Genomic DNA, 18,167 nt, shown 5'->3' with positions numbered 1-18,167 from the left:
ACTATGGGTTTCTTAAATGGATTTTGGAAATTTTTGTCTCAACATCATCTACTTATTTTCTCCTCTTAAATAAATAAGAAGATAATAGAAAATGCTTCCTTGAAAGTGTTATATTTTGTTTCCCTAATAAGATTTTCTATGCATGTCTCTGTAACACTTGGGGCCCCAAAAATTATCCCCCTGATACTATCCTCAGTGCCTTATTCCTGGGTAAGGAATCCATGGGGCATAGCAAGCAGCTGGAGACAGACTTCTTATCTTCATAATGCAACCAAGTTTGTCTTGTTGAGGATAGTGAGGATCGGTGGTGGTCCAAGAAGCACCCCTCAATAGTCCATCTCCAGGCTAAATCACCCTTCACTTCATTTCTCTTGCTGCATTTGGAACGTTCCTCTTTTCTGCCTATAAACATTTTCAGTTCCTCCATGTTGCTAAGAATAGTATTGACACATATAGAGCATGATCTGCTCTGCAGGCACCATGATGAGCATTTCACAGTATTATCTTATCTAATCTTCGCATTACCCCATACAGTGAATTTCCCATTGTATAGAAAGAAAAAAAAAAGGTTTTGAGGATTAGAGACCTCAAGTAGTGGACTCAAGTTTGCACAATAAGCAGTAAAGCAGACCTCGAACTCAGATCCGGGTAACTCAAAGCCCCTACTCTTAATCCCTTTTTTACATGACTCCCTAAAAGTCCTGCATGGCAATTTGCTCATCCTTATTACCTCTCTCCAGTGCTCACGATGCATAGAAAATGTTCGATAAATAACTGGGAAAATATTCCCTGGCATAGGTCATGTTCACATGTTGACTTTACTATTATCTCTCTTTATTCTGTCACTATCCATTCTCCCGTATGCAGATAGTGATGCTGAGAAATCGCAATCGTTGTCTTGCCCTTTGTAACACATCTAGTTACGTGGTAAAGCCAGGCCTAGACCCAAGCCGGGCTTGGGTCTATTAACTCCTATTAACTATTAACTCCTATTGTTCTGGTTTTCCTTCTACCCCATCCTGCCAATGTTACTCCTTAGTATGAAAAGGTGGGGAAAGCCTTCCTCCTGTCCTGTGTTGTTTGAGGAGAAGAAGGCCTAATTATGAGGTTCAACCACCAAGATCATCTGGTTCTCCCACCAAGTTCCATTTTCCAGCTTGGTCTCCAATAATACTGGAGTTGATCATTATTTTTCAATTTTTTTTTTCCAGAATCTAAGGAGAAAGAAGGGTGTTATTTGCTGGAGATCTCACAGACACAACAGCCCTTAGTTTTCATGACATTTTGGTGATTTGTAGTTTTTATATTCCATTCTTATTCACAAAGCTTCCCAACCTACTTGAAAGCATTTAAAACAAAGCAAAAAAAAGTGAAAATCCTAAATAAAAAAATATATTACTGCCCTTACAAAAGGCATAAAACAAAAAGGACAAAATGAAGCCCATTTAAGTGTAGATAAATGACTTAAGGTGCAGTGTAAGGATTCCGATGGTGAATGGATAAACACAACGTGATATATACATACATGGAATATTGTTCAGACTGAACAAGCAAGGAAATTCTGACACGTGCTACAGCCTGGATAAACTTTGAGAGCATTATTTTAAGTGAAATATGCCAGTCACAGAAAGGCAAATACCATGTGATTCCAGTTACACGAGGTATTTAGAGTAGTCAAATCAACAGAAAAAGAAAAGAGAATGGTGGTTTCCAAAGGCTGGGAGAGGGGAAAATGGGTAGTTGTTTAATGGATATAGAGTCTCAGGTTGACAACAAGTTTTGCAAAAAGTTCTGGAGATTGATGGCGCACCAGTACAAAAATACTTAACACTACTGAACTGCACTTAAAAACGGTAAAGATGGGGCGCCTGGGAATCTCAGTCAGTGAAGCGTCCGACTTCAGCTCAGGTCATGATCTCACGGTTCACGAGTTCAAGCCCCACGCTGGGCTCTGTGCTGACAGCTCACAGCCTGGAGCCTCCTTTGGATTCTGTGTCTCCCTCTCTCTCTGCCCCTGCCCTACTCGTTCTCTCTCTCTCTCTCTCTCTCTCTCTCTCTCTCTCAAAAATAAATAAAACATTTTAAAAATTTTAAAAAGGGTAAAGATAGCAAATTTTATGCAGTGTGTAGTTTACCACAATTGAAAACTTCATCTGCTTATCCTTTTTTCACATTTCCTGTGGTTTTTGAGTTTGCTAGTTCTCTCCCTTGTCTTGTAACTACATACACTTCTGAACCCTCTCAAATCACAGTCTGATTGTTTAACATCTCAGTTTGGTGTGGGCAGAGAAGACATGTAGCCTAAGTTGTCCTTCAGGGGATGTGCCTGTAGTCACTATTCCCTGAGTCCTTAACCCTTACCTAGCACTATGCAATTGCTTTATATACATTCTCTGCCTTATCTACGTGAAGAATGCGGAGACCATTTCACAGAAGATGAAACAAGGTTTAGGGATGTCAAGTAAGTTTCCCTAAGTCACACAGTTTGCTTGTGGATAAAACTAGGATTCTAGCTCACATCCTCACACAGCTGTACACAATCTAGCAATTTTGCAGAAACTGGGAAAATAAATGTTTGACCTTGTACACACACACACACACACACATCCCCCCAAAAATCTTACTCTTGCTTTTTTCCTTTTAATATTTCTGATGTATGAGAGCTACCCCACATCATTTCTTATTCCTGTCTTCAAGCCCCCCGAAAATCCCTTCTCTTAGCCACCTGTGACTCTTCCTTTTATTTTCCATAAGTCACGCTGTGCTTTTTCTTTCATGAATCTTTCCTTCCTAGCTTCTCTAGCCCTCCCCTTATCCAATACACTGGTTTTATAAAACAAAGGCTCGGGGAATATGAAAAAGGCTTCCATATAGCAGATGGAAGCAACAAACAGATTGTGAATACTTACACCTTATTTTTTTACCTTCATATAAATTATCTGTGTGTAAATGGATGACAGAGTGTTCACCCAAGTATTAAAAATGGGTAATCCAATTTTGAGTTATTTCCACTTTCTTCTTTATGCTTCTGCATCACTCTCATAGATTTTTCAATGAGATTGTGACATTTATTTTTTAAAAGAGCTATTTTCGGGGCGCCTGGGTGGCGCAGTCGGTTAAGCGTCCGACTTCAGCCATGTCAGGATCTCACGGTCTGTGAGTTCGAGCCCCGCGTCGGGCTCTGGGCTGATGGCCCAGAGCCTGGAGCTTGTTTCCGATTCTGTGTCTCCCTCTCTCTCTGCCCCTCCCCCGTTCATGCTCTGTCTCTCTCTGTCCCAAAAATAAATAAACGTTGAAAAAAAAATGATAAAAATAAAAGAGCTATTTTCAAGAGAAAACAGATTAAAAAAAAAAAAGACCTCATTATGGGATCAAGGGAGGTTAATTATTCAAGCCAGAAATTTTAAGGGGAAAAAAAGAACAATTACTTTTGAGGAAAAACTAGACATTCATGTCTAAAACCAATGGTGTAACATGTATTATGTTGTTTATAAATTGTGCCCCAACTAATTTGTAATAAAATGTTCTAATCCCATAGAGTGTGGTTCTATTTTTCTCATCCTCATTAGTTACTATCCTCTGTTGATTCTAATCTTCTGAGTGTTCCCAGAAGATACCTATGGCTGGCGGGGGGGGGGGGGTGCTTTACCTGATGATGATCAGAATCAAAGTCTGGTTCTCAGGGTACATTCAGGTACAGGCAAAAAATGAAGTTCTGTTCTAACGTCATCAGATTAGGCTAAAGCAGGGCATTAATCCACATACGTTCTCAGTAGCATCTCTCTGACTTTGTGACTGGCTTTTCTCCTTTTTTTCTGACCAAGTATCTCAAATTCTGTAGTGCAAGGATCTTCCTTATTTATCTTCCTCGGTGTATTCTAGCTCCCTCTGACAGCTAGAACTATCTCTTCTTATTCCCTCTCTCCCATAATATACTCAAATGTAATGCTGCTGAAGACCCTCTTTGGGTTTTTGTTTTTAATGTTTTATTTATTTTTTGAGATAGAGAGAATGTGAGGTGGGGGAGGCAGAGAAAGAGGAGGGCAGAGGATCTGAAGCAGGCTCCATGCTGACAGGCTGACAGCAGCAAGCCCCACTGGGGGCTCGAACTCATGAACCGTGAGATCACTACCTCAGCTGAAGTCTGACTCTCAACTGACTGAACCACCCAGGTGCCCCCATCTTAGCATTTCTTAAAGTCCTCATAGAGAGACCATTACCTTTACAGTGACCGGCTGGGCCCTGAGTAATTGCTGTTTGGCTTCTCAAGCTTTACCTCACAATTATTTTCCTCTTTCCTTGAGTTCTTCAAATGGGCTGTGTCCCCCTTCCAAAGCTTTTGCACATGCTCTATCCCGGCCTCCACCATGCTGTGCCTTCCCCTTCCTGCACTCTTACTCGCTCTTCAGGTGGAAGATCAGATAACATTTTCCTAGGGACATCCATCTGGACCTTCAGGGAACAGCACCTAGCTACAAATCATGACGTGCACACCCATTTACTGACAGGAAGGAGGGACATGGGTGAACACAAACACTCTCCTTTAGAACTTTTCAACCCATTGAACTTTTCTTCCTAGAATTTGCCACCTTAAGTATTTATAACTTATATGTATGATTGTTTGATTAATGCCTTTCTTCTTTTACTAGACCGTAAGCTCTTTGAGGGCAGAGACCAAGGCCAATTCCTGTTCACCAGAGCATAGCGATTTTAGCACATCATGGCAGCTGCTTCTTAATTTTTCAGGAGTGAATAAATGACTTCACTGAAACTTCTAATTTTTTTACATGACTTTCTTTCCTCTGTCAACCCTTTCTTGTCTTAGCTTCTTGTTTAGTTTAGATTTTTTTTACTATTATTTTTGCTTGCTTTTTTTTTTCATTGTAGAGAAAGAGCACACAAGTGGTGGAGAGGGGCAAAGGGAGAGAGAGAGAGAGTCTTTCTTATTTTAATGTTTGTTTGTTTGTTTTGAGAGAGAGAGAGCATACAAGTGGAGGAGAGGCAGAGAGAGAGAGAGAAAGAGAATCCCAAGTAGACTCCACACTGCCGGGGCAGAGGCGGGCACCAGGCTTGAGAACCATGAAATCAAGACCTGAGCCAAAATCAAGAGTTGAATGCTTACTGGACTGAGCCACCAAGGTGCCCCAATGAGATGAAGAAGTTCTAGAAATGTATTGTACAGCATAATGACTATAATTAACAATCCTGTATTGAATACTTGAAATTTGCTAAGATGTAGGTTTTAAATGTTCTTGCCACAAACAGAAAGAAAGAGAAAAGAAAGAAAGAAAGAAAGAAAGAAAGAAAGAAAGAAAGAAAAGAGAGAGAGAAAAGAGGAAAGGAAGAAAGAGAGAGGTGATGGATATGTTGATTAGCTTTGTGGTGATCATTTTACAATGTATATGTACATCAAAACATCCAATCATACAACTTAAATATATACAATTTTTATTTGTCGATTGCAGCTCAGTGAAGATTTAAAAAAAAAAATGACTGACCCTTGTGTTCATAGCAGCTTTATTTACAATAACCAAGATATGGAAGCAACCCAAGTGTCCATTAATAAATAAATGGGTAAAGAAAATGTGAGATACACACACACACGCACGCACACGCACACACACACACACACACACACACACACACACACAAATGGAATATTACTCAGCCATAAAAAAGAGTGAAATCTTGCTATTTGCAATGACATGGATGGAGCTAGAGAATATAATGCTAAGTGAAATAAGCCAGTCAGAGAAATACAAGTACCATATGATCTCACTCATATGTGGAATTTAAGAAAAAAATAAACAAGAAAAGGGAAAAAATAAGAGAGAGAGACAAATCAAGGAACAGACTCTTAACTATAGAGAACACACTGATGTTTACCAGAGGGGAGGTGGGTGGGGAGATGGGTTAAATTGGTAATGGGGATTAAAGAGGACACTTGCGATGAACACAGGGTGATGTACAGAAGTGCTGAATTACTATACTGTACACCTGAAACTAACTGGATTCAAATAAAAATTTAAAAAACAAAAAACAAAACAAAGACTGAATGAAAGCTGCCTTTACAAGTTCAGTCTCAATGCCAAAAATTAATGTTTCCGTTATTTATTGCTACCCAAAATACAACCACTAAACTTAGTGACTTAAATGACAATTTATTATTATAAAAACCAAACCATTTGCTTAACAATGCAGATAAAAATAACTTGCAATTGTACCTTTGTTGCTTATGATAATTCTGGAACATCTTTGCAGTTTCTGGAGGAAAGTGTAAACAAAAATAAGAAAATTTTCAGAGTTATTTTATTAAAGTCTACCCTACTGAGATCTCATCACTGTCCTGTAATAAGTATCATATCTGAAAACGGCTGACCTTTTGGGAACGTAGACCATTTGTATTTTCACTGTGACCATGATATTACATGTAGCACATGTCACCTTAATTGTAAATCAGGTTGGATAGTTCTAAATCATGGACTAAAGATGGTCCATGACACGTATCTTCCCTGAATAAATTGTTACCAGACCAAGGTAAATGTAACGGTATTTCACTTTCTACTCAAAAGTGTATTTATCATCTTTTTTATTTGTACAGACTATTTTGTCTTCAAAACATTAAAGACAAGAACAAATAAAATGGTAGAATTATGAACTTTTACATCCTTTTATCATGTGGAACAAAAACATTAAGTTTACTTTTTATATCAAAATTCCAGAGGTGTAGTAGATCTACCTAAACACTCCTTAAACACTGAAATTTCTATGGCCAAAAGTCCTAGAGAATAGGCCAAATCCCAGTTCCTTTCAAAATTTGTGTATTTATTTTGAGAGACAGAAAGAGAGAGCAGAGGAGAGGCAGAGAGAGAGAGAGAGAGAGAGAGAGAATTCCAAGCAAGCTCTGCACTGTCAGTGCAGACAGAGCCTGACGTGGGGCTTAATCTCATGAACCATGAAGGGCTAGTATCCAAAATCTATAAAGAGCTCACCAAACTCCACACCCAAAAAACAAATAATCCAGAAGAAATGGGCAGAAAACATGAACAGACACTTCACTGTTGCACATCAACAGACTCTTGCACTGTTGGTGGGAATGCAAATTGGTACAGCCATTCTGGAAAACAGTGTGGAGGTTCCTCAAAAAATTAAAAATAGACCTACCCTATGACCCAGCAATAGCACTGCTAGGAATTTACCCAAGGGGTACAGGAGTGATGACGCATAGGGGCACTTGTACCCCAATGTTTATAGCAGCACTCTCAACAATAGCCAAATTATGGAAAGAGCCTAAATGTCCATCAACTGATGAATGGATAAAGAAATTGTGGTTTATATACACAATGGAGTACTACGTGGCAACGAGAAAGAATGAAATATGGCCCTTTGTAGCAATGTGGATGGAAGTGGAGAGTGTGATGCTAAGTGAAATAAGCCATACAGAGAAAGACAGATACCATATGGTTTCACTCTTAGGTGGATCCTGAGAAACTTAACAGAAACCCATGGGGGAGGGGAAGGGAATAAAAAAAGAGGTTAGAGTGGGAGAGAGCCAAAGCATAAGAGACTCTTAAAAACTGAGAACAAACTGAGGGTTGATGGGGGGTGGGAGGGAGGGGAGGGTGGGTGATGGGTATTGAGGAGGGCACCTTTTGGGATGAGCACTGGGTGTTTTATGGAAACCAATTTGACAATAAATTTCAATAAATTAATTAATTAATTTAAAAAAAAATCTCATGAACCATGAGATTGTGACTTGAGCTGAAACCAAGAGTCGGACACTTAACTGACTGAGCCACCCCGGTGCCCCCCAGTTCCTTTCAGAGTAAGCTCCATGAGTTGTTCTTGGATCTTCATTTTCTTCATCTATAGAAGACTTCATCAGAGTTTTATGAGGTTAAAATAAGACTCTTTGCCTCTCAGACTCTTAAGTATTTTGAGCAGAGGGGCTATGTCTAGCCACCCCTTCCCTGACCTTTCTGGCTCTCCTGGCAAATAATGGATGCCCCTTCCTGTCATAATTGGTATTTGTTGGAACAAATGAATCCACGTATGCACAAATAAGCAAATGAATGAGCGCATTTAGCAAAGAATTTGATAAGCCATCCCCCGCCCCCCCCCCAAAAAAATACTCTTAAGTACACAAGGAATTTAACTTGGAAGCTTAAACAGATGCCAAGTGATGTAAGACAGATGCTTCCAGTAATAGCTGAACTTTCTCTTGGCCTCTTACATTCTTCTTCCCCCCTTTTTCCTGGCAATAAGCTTTTCCACTACCCTTTGGAGAACTGCCCAATTCCACTGTACCCTGTACCGTGACCACAGAGCTAGGCGTGTGACCCAACCAAGAAAATCAGACTTGAATCTGGAGCTGAGGCACGTGGAAGCAAAAGGCAGCTGAGGCTGAGTCATCTGGTGGCGGTGCCCCGTGACTGCTCCAAAATTCTTACTGCCGTGGGCCCCGGAGCTGCCCTAGTTCCCAACCTCCCGTGAGCTACATTTTTTACTCATTTGTTTAATTCTCTGGGCTACCCCAGTTCCTGTTGCTGTCAATCCTATCAGGCAGTGCAGTAAAATAACAGAATTTGTGTATTAAAATAACACATACATATAAAAGAGTAGTAAATACATAAATATGCATACCAAATACGTGATATTGGCACCAAATGAATTTAATTATTATCCCACTGAAGTATAAACAGAAATCATAAAAGATTTCCTCTTTAATCACTTTTCTTCCCTCCCCACCCCCTCTCTCTCATTTCTAAGGTCCAATTAGACCAAGTAATTAACTGCTCTCTTACTCAATAGGATCCCTGACTTGGGGGGCTAATACCCAAAGGAAGACAAAGGTATTTAAAATCTCCTGCGTTTGGGAATGATTGCAGTTTCTGGAGTCAGAGAGGAAATTTCTGTGAGGGAGTTAAAGTGCATTTAGATTTGTGACATTCTATTAAAAAGTGACTGAAAAGAGAAGAATTCAGGATAACCACCTGCAGACTACAGAAAGATGGGAATTTAGCAGGGGAGGGCTCTTTCCTTCTGCTGGAGAAGGAAAGGAAAACAGCATTCAATAGAACAGTTTTGTTCCCTGTTTGCCATGTAAGTGCCCAAAGTTTGCCCTTCACTTCTCTTATTTTAGATCTCACTGTCTCCTTCCCTTCACAATCATCAAAAAAAATTTTTTAAGTGATAGATAGATAGATAGATAGATAGATAAAGATCTTAGGGAATAGCATTCATGAATTGATCTATAATTTAAGGATATCACTGTATTGGAAAAGTTAAAACAAGTTGAAAAGATATAAGTTGTTTTTTTTTTTTTTTTAAACATGGAAGTTGGAGAGGAACCTCTACTACCCCTGTGTCTTCTACTGCCATGAAACCAGGCTATTGCTTAGCTTGGGTCTGGTTAGATGAGATAGACTTTGGAGACTGAAATGGAGGCTACCAGTTACTCGATTGCTCTAAAATCCAGAGGATGTGAACCCTGTTAAATATAATTTTTTGTTCATTAAGAGCTATCTCAGACTCTTCTTTTGGAGAGTTTCCCATTGTTGACCTTATACCTAGGGAGACCATGTAAGAAAGACTCTGTATCTTTTGTATGTATGGCTTATAAATGATTTTGGGGAGAGTTAATGTAACCAGATTGTCTTAGATCAATGTAAGAACCTTGAATTGGACCTTGTTTGTCATAAAGACATTGAGCCTTCATATTTGTCCTTTTAGAATCGCAAAGTAGGGGCGCCTGGGTGGCGCAGTCGGTTAGGCGTCCGACTTCAGCCAGGTCACGATCTCGCGGTCCGTGAGTTCAAGCCCCGCGTTGGGCTCTGGGCTGATGGCTCAGAGCCTGGAGCCTGTTTCCGATTCTGTGTCTCCCTCTCTCTCTGCCCCTCCCCCGTTCATGCTCTGTCTCTCTCTGTCCCAAAAATAAAAAGAAACGTTGAAAAAAAAATTAAAAAAAAAAAAAAAGAATCGCAAAGTAGCACCAGTATCAATGCAATTTAGTAGTGTGCATAAAGAATGGAAGATAGGAGACCGGTCATGTAAGGCTTCTTGGTGATATTGTAATAAGGGGCACCTTTTTTTTTTTTAAACGTTTTATTTATTTTTGAGACACAGAGAGACAGAGCATGAACGGGGCAGGCGCAGAGAGAGAGGGAGACACAGAATCTGAAACAGGCTCCAGGCTCTGAGCCATTAGCCCAGAGCCCGACGCGGGGCTCGAACTCACAGACCGCGAGATCGTGACCTGAGCTGAAGTCGGACGCTTAACGGACTGAGCCACCCTGGCGCCCCAAGGGGCACTTTTAAATAGAAACTGCACTGCAGAGAGATGCCCAGTTTGGAGAGAAGCGAGCAGATGAAGACAATTCTAGCACTACTCTTCTAGACCATTGGGCTCCTTTTCCAGTTCACTGACTTACACACAGCTCATTTATATACATATTAAATTTAACCACAGATTTCTTTCCACAGACACCCAAGAGTTGATTCTTCCATAAAAATGAGAAATCACACAACGGTAACTGAATTCATCCTGCTTGGAATCCCGGAGACAGAGGGCCTAGAGACTGTCCTTTTTTTCCTGTTCTTGTCATTATATTTGTGTACTCTCTTGGGAAATGTGCTCATCCTCACAGCTATCATCTCCTCCTCTCGGCTTCACACTCCTATGTATTTTTTCTTGGGAAATCTCTCCATGTTTGACCTGGGCTTCTCTTCAACCACTGTTCCCAAGATGCTGTTATACCTTTCAGGGCAGAGTCGGGGTATCTCTTTTCAGGGCTGTGTGTCCCAGGTCTTCTTCTACCACTTCCTGGGCTGCACTGAGTGTTTCCTGTACACAGTGATGGCCTATGACCGCTTTGTTGCCATATGTTATCCTTTGAGATACATGGTCATCATGAACCGCAGGGTCTGCTCCATCTTGGCCACAGGGACCTGGACGGGTGGCTGTGTTCACGCCATTATTCTAACCTCCCTCACCTTCCAGTTGCCCTACTGTGACTCTAACCAGGTGGGCTACTACTTCTGTGATATACCTGCTGTCTTACCTCTAGCCTGTGGTGATATAGCTCTAGCCCAGAGGGTTGGTTTTACAAATGTTGGTCTTTTGTCTCTCGTTTGCTTTTTTCTCATCCTTGTTTCCTACACTCGCATTGGGATCTCCATATCAAAAATTCGCTCAGCAGAGGGCAGGCAAAGAGCCTTCTCCACCTGCAGTGCCCACCTCACTGCAATTCTTTGTGCTTATGGACCGGTAATCATCATCTACCTACAGCCCAATCCCAGCGCCTTGCTTGGCGCAATAATTCAGATAGTGAACAATCTTGTTACCCCCACGCTGAACCCACTAATCTACAGCCTGAGGAATAAGGATGTAAAATCAGCCCTTTGGAATATATTTCACAAGAGAGGCTTCTCTGTGAAGAATAAATGAGAAAATCTAAAGCTTTGCTGGACAAAGTTTGATTCTCCATTTCTTAGAACAAATTCTCATTTTCAGCTTCCAAGATATTGAAATTAAATGTACTCTGAATTGACCTACCACTTAACCTCACTAGATTTTTAAATACATTGTATGTCTGTTTTCATGTTTCCTCTGTTTTATAATGAAAGATAATAAATAGAGCCACTTAGCAGACATTTAACTGATTCTTTTTTTAAAAAAAATTTTTTTTCAACGTTTATTTATTTTTGGGACAGAGAGAGACAGAGCATGAACGGGGGAGGGGCAGAGAGAGAGGGAGACACAGAATCGGAAACAGGCTCCAGGCTCTGAGCCATCAGCCCAGAGCCTGACGCGGGGCTCAAACTCATGGACCACGAGATTGTGACCTGGCTGAAGTCGGACGCTTAACCGACTGTGCCACCCAGGCGCCCCGACATTGAACTGATTCTTATGCTGCATGAATTCTCTCCCAACCACCATCTTTCCTAAAGCATTTCTTAGTTGTTTAAATCTGCGAAAGTTTCTTTCTCATAATATCAGTTAAAATCATGTTCATAAAAATCTAGGGGCACCCAGGTGGCTCAGTCAGTTGAGCTTCGGACTTCAGCTCAGGTCATGATCTCACGGTTTGTGGGTTCGAGCCCCGCGTCAGGCTCGTGCTGACAGCTCGGAGCCTGGGAGCCTGCTTCTGATTCTGTGTCCCCCTCCCTCCCTGCCCCTCCCCCACTCACGCTCTCTCTTTCTCTCTCTCTCTCTCAAAAATAAACATTAAAAAAAATTTTTAATTGTGTTCATAAAAATCTAGAGAGAAGGGAGAATGGAAAAAATTCAAGAAAGTCCAGATTAATGTAGAATATCAGAACTCAATACACTTTCTTTTTGTAGAGTATAGCCTCCAATTTTCTGCCAATCAACGCCAAAACTCACACTAAATTGGGTAACGTTTAAAGTAATATCTTTCTCATGTGTAGTCAAGTGTAGTTATAAGGTTTTTCTAGTGTACACATTCCTTCAGGATCTGGCCATTCTTCTTGCATTATTAGCTGTCTGGAAGACTATGAACTTGAATCATTTATTAGCTCCTGAAAGAATCAGCTTTAGTTTTGTAAAAGATAGTAGCAAACAAGCAACCCAATCAAGTTTAAATACGTTACTTTGTGTTTTCTCCAAAACAAGGAATACTGATTTATCTTTGTCTCTTATAGAAAGCCCATGTTAGAAGTTTCACTCAGATTCAGGTGGCAGTAATAAGTTTTCCTCTCTGTTGAAAAGAACATATTTCTTCTTTTCTCATAATAAGATCAATGTAACTTGTTTTGACACCTTTAATCTCTATGTTTTATCATGTTAAGGAAAAAACAGGTAAATTTTATTTATAGAAACAGTGTTCAATTTTGTAACTAACGTATTCTTTTCTTGATTTTGTTTTTTCTTTGTGTATTTTATATACCAGTTGTTTATGGCTTTTCTTGTAAGTCACCTTAAATCCTTTTTGGAAGGAAGCAGAGAATAAATAATGCACTGAAACAGAAAGAGAGAAAGAGAGAAAGAAGAAAGAAAGAAAGAAAGAAAGAAAGAAAGAAAGAAAGAGAAAGAAAGAAGCAGGGAGGGAAGCAGGGAGAGAGGGAGGGAGGGAGGGAGGAAGGAGGGAAGGGACAGAGGGAGGAAAGGGATGGAAGAAGAAAAAGAAAGCAAGCAGTATTTTAGGAATAAAACAATATTTTTCATAATGCAATGATTCTTTTCTTCCTTTTCTTACCTACAGTTCCTGTCTATCAGCAGGTAATTGAAAATAAGTTCCCCAGATAGAAACTATAACCATCACACTGGGTGTGGAATGAACTATTAGAAAATATTAAACGGGCTCCAGTGACAGATGCCACTCACCAATGCTTTGTGGTTTGCTGTATAGAAACCTCTAATGTGAGGTTGTAACTATACCTTACAAGCAATGAAGTAGTCACTCTGGCTAAAAATCCAAAGGACACTAATCCAGTTTCAAGCAAGCTTTGTTACACTGAAGACATTTCCAGATGAGCAACAATTGATCTGAAATAATAAGCATGTCAAATGTTAAAGGATAAAATGTAAACAACGGCTCGATTTACCCTTATCTCTTTAATATAAACATCTCCAAACTTAATAACTTCTATTACAGCAAGGTTGCTAGCATCTTAAATATTCTGTTAATTGGGAAACACGAGAGCTACCCCAACTCTTTAAGCCCTGCCCATGATGTCGTCAGCCTTCTTCATACCCATTCGCCCCTTTCTTTCTCCAGGCTTCAAGGATTCATACTCTTTGCTTCCCATCTTCCCAAATGTAAACACCCTCACTTTCTTGCGTGAAATTCCCCTTTGGCAGGCAAGGGCTCAAATAGGCATATGTTTTACAATTTCCACCCTTATGCTCTTATTTTATTTTATTTTTTAAACGTTTATATATTTTTGAGAGACAGAGAGAGAGTGCGAGCGGGAAAGGGTCAGAGAGAAAGGGAGACACAAAATCCGAAGCAGGCTCCAGGTTCTGAGCTGTCAGCACAGAGCCCCATGCAAGGCTCGAACTCATGAACCATGAGATCATGACTTGAGCCCAACTTGGACGCTTAACCGACTGAGCCACTCAGGAGCCCCAATCCACTCTTATGCTCTTTAAACTCACACACACAGACACACACACACACACACACACACACACACACACATTGTTTTAAGCACTTTATCACTTTTACTGGGAAGAAACACATGACAATACTAAAAGATAATAAACACTTGTTTATTTATAATGGCTGAGTTTTCCCATAATGTGTATTGACATTTAATTCCAGCCAGTCCTGAATCTCTTCTCTCTTCCAATTTGTTCACCTTGAAGGGCCAGGTTTATAGGCTAAGGGCCTGGTTTCGGAAGTTTCTTTGGCAGGACCAAAAGTAGAATCCAGCCCTTCTGATTTGCAGGTCAGCTTCTTTCTGTGTCACAAATTTATAAATGCTAACCGAGAAATCTATAGGTGACCTTGATGCTTCAGAACCTTGTTCATTTCCAGACAAGAAGTCGTCACCACAATAAAAATACTAAATAAAAATAATCTATCATTTTGTTGCAAGAGGACATCTCTATTGAATCTGAAATTTTATTTCTCCTAACACAAAGCATAGAAAAGCTTTGGAACATGAAACAAATTATACTACAGGGGTGCCTGGGTGGCTCAGTTGGTTAAGCGTCTGAGTTGGGCTCTGGTCTCAATCTCACAGTTCATGGGTTTGAGCCCCGCATCGGGCTCTGAGCTGACAGCTCAGAGCCTGGAGCCTGCTTCAGATTCTGTGTCCCCCTCTCTCTGCCCCTCCCCACTTGTACTCTCTCTCTCTCTCTCTCTCTCTCAAAAATAAGTATTTTTTTCTATTAAAAAAATAGAAGGATCTATCGGTGAATCCTTCCCCAGGATATGGCAACCTAATATTATAATAAACCTTCCAGTAAGATATTTCTCACAATTGAATATTAAGTCCACATTCACAGTGTGTGGGCTCCGGGCAACCCCCACAGGCTGACTGGCATTCTGACAGAGCTAACATGAAGATTTACTCCCTTTGCTTGTATTTCTCTGTCTACCCTCCTACTCCCTAGAACCACTAGCTTTTGTTTCGAGTAGCAACTGGGTTGAAGTTATATCAGGTACGAGGTCCTGGGAATATTATTTTGCATGGGGTATTACTATATGGCTAGGAATGTGCTTTTGTTTTTAATATTTCAAATGCTGGGCTGGTCTTGTGAAAATGACAGATTTCCATGTGGGAAAACAAATTATTTGAGAGCCTCAGGGTAGGCCGATTCAAATTGGGAAGTATTAAAGGAGCCTCACCCCATTCCATCAGAACAGAGCCCGGAAATAAGCCACAGGAGGAGGAACCACGACCCCAAACCTTCAAATAAGATGGATATGAAACTGTGGAGGGAAGAATTTTGCACGCTTAATTCTTTGCATTTTAACACACAACAAAAGGGTGTTTCACATTTATATTTTAATTTCTTTCTGAAATTTTAATAAGAAGATTCATATTCAGAACCGATACTCGTATGCAGGTTAATTTTGTTGGCGTTGTATTATTTGGCACAGCGTGAACACTGTTATCAGTGCTCCCTTTACAGCTTCTTCTGCTGAGCTATATTGAAAAACGTGGCTAGACATAATTTATGACGAGAGATAAATTAGAGAATGCATTGTTGGCCGACGGGGTAGCGTGTCCTTGATGTTAACTAAATTTATGTTCTGTTCTGAAGAGGCCAGCAGGAGAGCCCGAAGGAGGATCCAGGCAGGTCCCTATAGGTTGCCAGGCAACGTAGGTGTCCTGCCTGCCCCCAGCAGAAGAGGGAGGGCAAACCAAGATGCCGTTTTTGCTAAGGTTTTAGAGGGAGAAAGACAGACTATTCTCTTGCATTCACGATCTAGCTTTACTATTAATAAGACCAACATTTTGTTTTGACCCTCAAACGTATCCTTAGATTTACTCATCAACTGTAGCACTCAGACATGAGGAAGTAGACAGATGCTTGATTAGGCTCCCTCAATATATATATTATTAGATCATTCTCTCCTCAGGTTGTTGCAATACTTCATACAGCCCAAGCTGCTTAGAGATGAATTCATGAATTTATGAAATATGGTTCAACAACTGTCTAAAATTCTAACCTCAGCCTTATATGTATAAAGAAGCATCATGCTTTCCAAGCGCCTGCCAAGCTAAGCTTTATACTGAGCGCAAGACAAAGAAAGTAATTCTTTATCAGTCATAGAGTCTTTTTTTAATATAATTTTTCTTAAGCTTGTTTCTTTTGAGAAAGAGAGAGAGACAGAGTGTGAGCAGGGGAGGGGCAGAGAGAGAGGGGGACAGAGAATCTGAAGCAGGCTCAGCAGAGATCCTGATGTGGGGCTTGAACTCACAAACCGTGAGATCATGACCTGCACTTAAGTTGGATGCTTCACCGACTGAGTCACCCAGGCACCCTGATCATCAGAACCTCTTTAAGCGATTAGATAGTACACAAGAGAAATTAGCAGCTCCCCTGCCTCCCTCCCATCTTTTGAGTGATGACCTTAACCACATATACCCAAATCCCTAAGTCACAGAGAGCACACCTTTACTTTTTCATACTCTCACTAGGAATCACCCACAAAGTTCCACTACTTAATTTCTTTTTTTTTTTTTTAATTTTTTTTTTCAACGTTTATTTATTTTTGGGACAGAGAGAGACAGAGCATGAACGGGGGAGGGGCAGAGAGAGAGGGAGACACAGAATCGGAAACAGGCTCCAGGCTCTGAGCCATCAGCCCAGAGCCTGACGCGGGGCTCGAACTCCGCGAGATCGTGACCTGGCTGAAGTCGGACACTTAACTGACTGCGCCACCCAGGCGCCCCATCCACTACTCAATTTCTTAACTATTTTCCCGCTAGTTATCATCCTCTCGCCTTCCTAATTACCACCACCTCTTTTCACACCCCCATCGTACCCTGATGACCTCCCACATGGAATCCTGAACACCACGCTAACCTGAGTCCAGCCTCCTGTCCATGCTGATCTATATTCCCCTTTTAGAACTCTATCAGATCACATCATTCACAGACAGCGCTCCAGAGCCTGCCGTGTGAAGTATAGACTTTATAGCACATCATGTGAGGCCTGTCCCAGCCTGGCTGTCCCACAGAACTTTCTATTTGCATGACCATGTGTGGAACGGAGTCGTGGTTTTCTCGAACACATCATACTGTGGGTCCAGGAATGTTTGATGAACCACCACTAACCTCTTCAACCTAGACTTCTCTCAGATGGTTATCTCTTCCATGACGCCAACTTGGAGAAGCAGATTCCTCCTCTGTTCGTGTAGATTGTATGCACTTTCACTGACAGGCTTCCTTCAGCATCGTGCTTTAGCGATAGTGAGAAATACAGGCTTGGGTTGAATTCCCACACTTCCTGTGGGACACTAGGCTTATTACATTTTCTGGGCTTTAGTTTCTTCCCGTTTGGCTGTGAATAATGACACCCCCCTCATGTGGACATTGGCAAGATTAGATAACATTCTAAGCACCTATCATAATCTTGGCTCGTAGAACTAACACAGTAATTTTTAATTAGTTTTTCACCTTCCTTCTCCTTCTCACCTAAGTTGTAAGGTTCCTTGATGCAGCTGTAAATCTGAGGCACCTAGCACAATGCTTTCACATATGGATACTCAGCAAATGTTCAGTAATGAAATATGCCATTAATAAATACACTTATAAACCAGAGTCAATTAACAAACATTTATTGATTAACTATGATATTCAAGGAATTAATGTGTGTGCTTCCAAAGATCCAAAGCAACTTAAAATTAGCCTCAGACAAACAAGAAAGAATACGAAAAATGATCCATCTGTGTCATATTATGCCACGCACAAACTAAATGGCTCTGACACCCGCGGTCATCTTTAATTAAAACTGGTTTTACAAGCAATTTGTTATCGGTTTTCACCCCAGAATTAAGTGTTTTATTATTACCAAAGTCTATAATAAAGAACTACTTAATCAATCTTTTCATAGTAAGACTAAGAAAAACATCTCAAAGGAAGATCAAAACCAAGTATATTTAAATTTTCATAGATTAGGAGAGATTGGTTTCTTTCCCATCAAAATAAGTAGAAACCGGGATATCTATCAAAATCGGGATCAGATG

The 18,167-nt window shown here is 40.6% G+C and overlaps 1 protein-coding gene across 1 annotated transcript; it reads left to right on the top strand.

Moving 5' to 3' along the window:
- Positions 1–10,507: 10,507 nt before the first annotated feature.
- LOC125146746 (putative olfactory receptor 10D4) lies at positions 10,508–11,446 on the top strand. Its single transcript, XM_047823521.1, has one exon. The coding sequence runs from the start codon at positions 10,511–10,513 to the stop codon at positions 11,444–11,446; it is 936 nt and encodes a 311-aa protein (XP_047679477.1). The 5' UTR covers positions 10,508–10,510.
- Positions 11,447–18,167: the final 6,721 nt, after the last annotated feature.

Source organism: Prionailurus viverrinus, chromosome D1 (assembly GCF_022837055.1).
Source record: "Prionailurus viverrinus isolate Anna chromosome D1, UM_Priviv_1.0, whole genome shotgun sequence".
Classification (NCBI taxonomy): domain Eukaryota; kingdom Metazoa; phylum Chordata; class Mammalia; order Carnivora; family Felidae; genus Prionailurus; species Prionailurus viverrinus.
This window is presented reverse-complemented; position numbering and strand designations above follow the sequence as displayed.

Bases quoted from the DNA above. Each gene is read 5' to 3' on its own strand.
- LOC125146746 (XM_047823521.1), top strand. From the start codon at position 10,511: ATGAGAAATCACACAACGGTAACTGAATTCATCCTGCTTGGAATCCCG.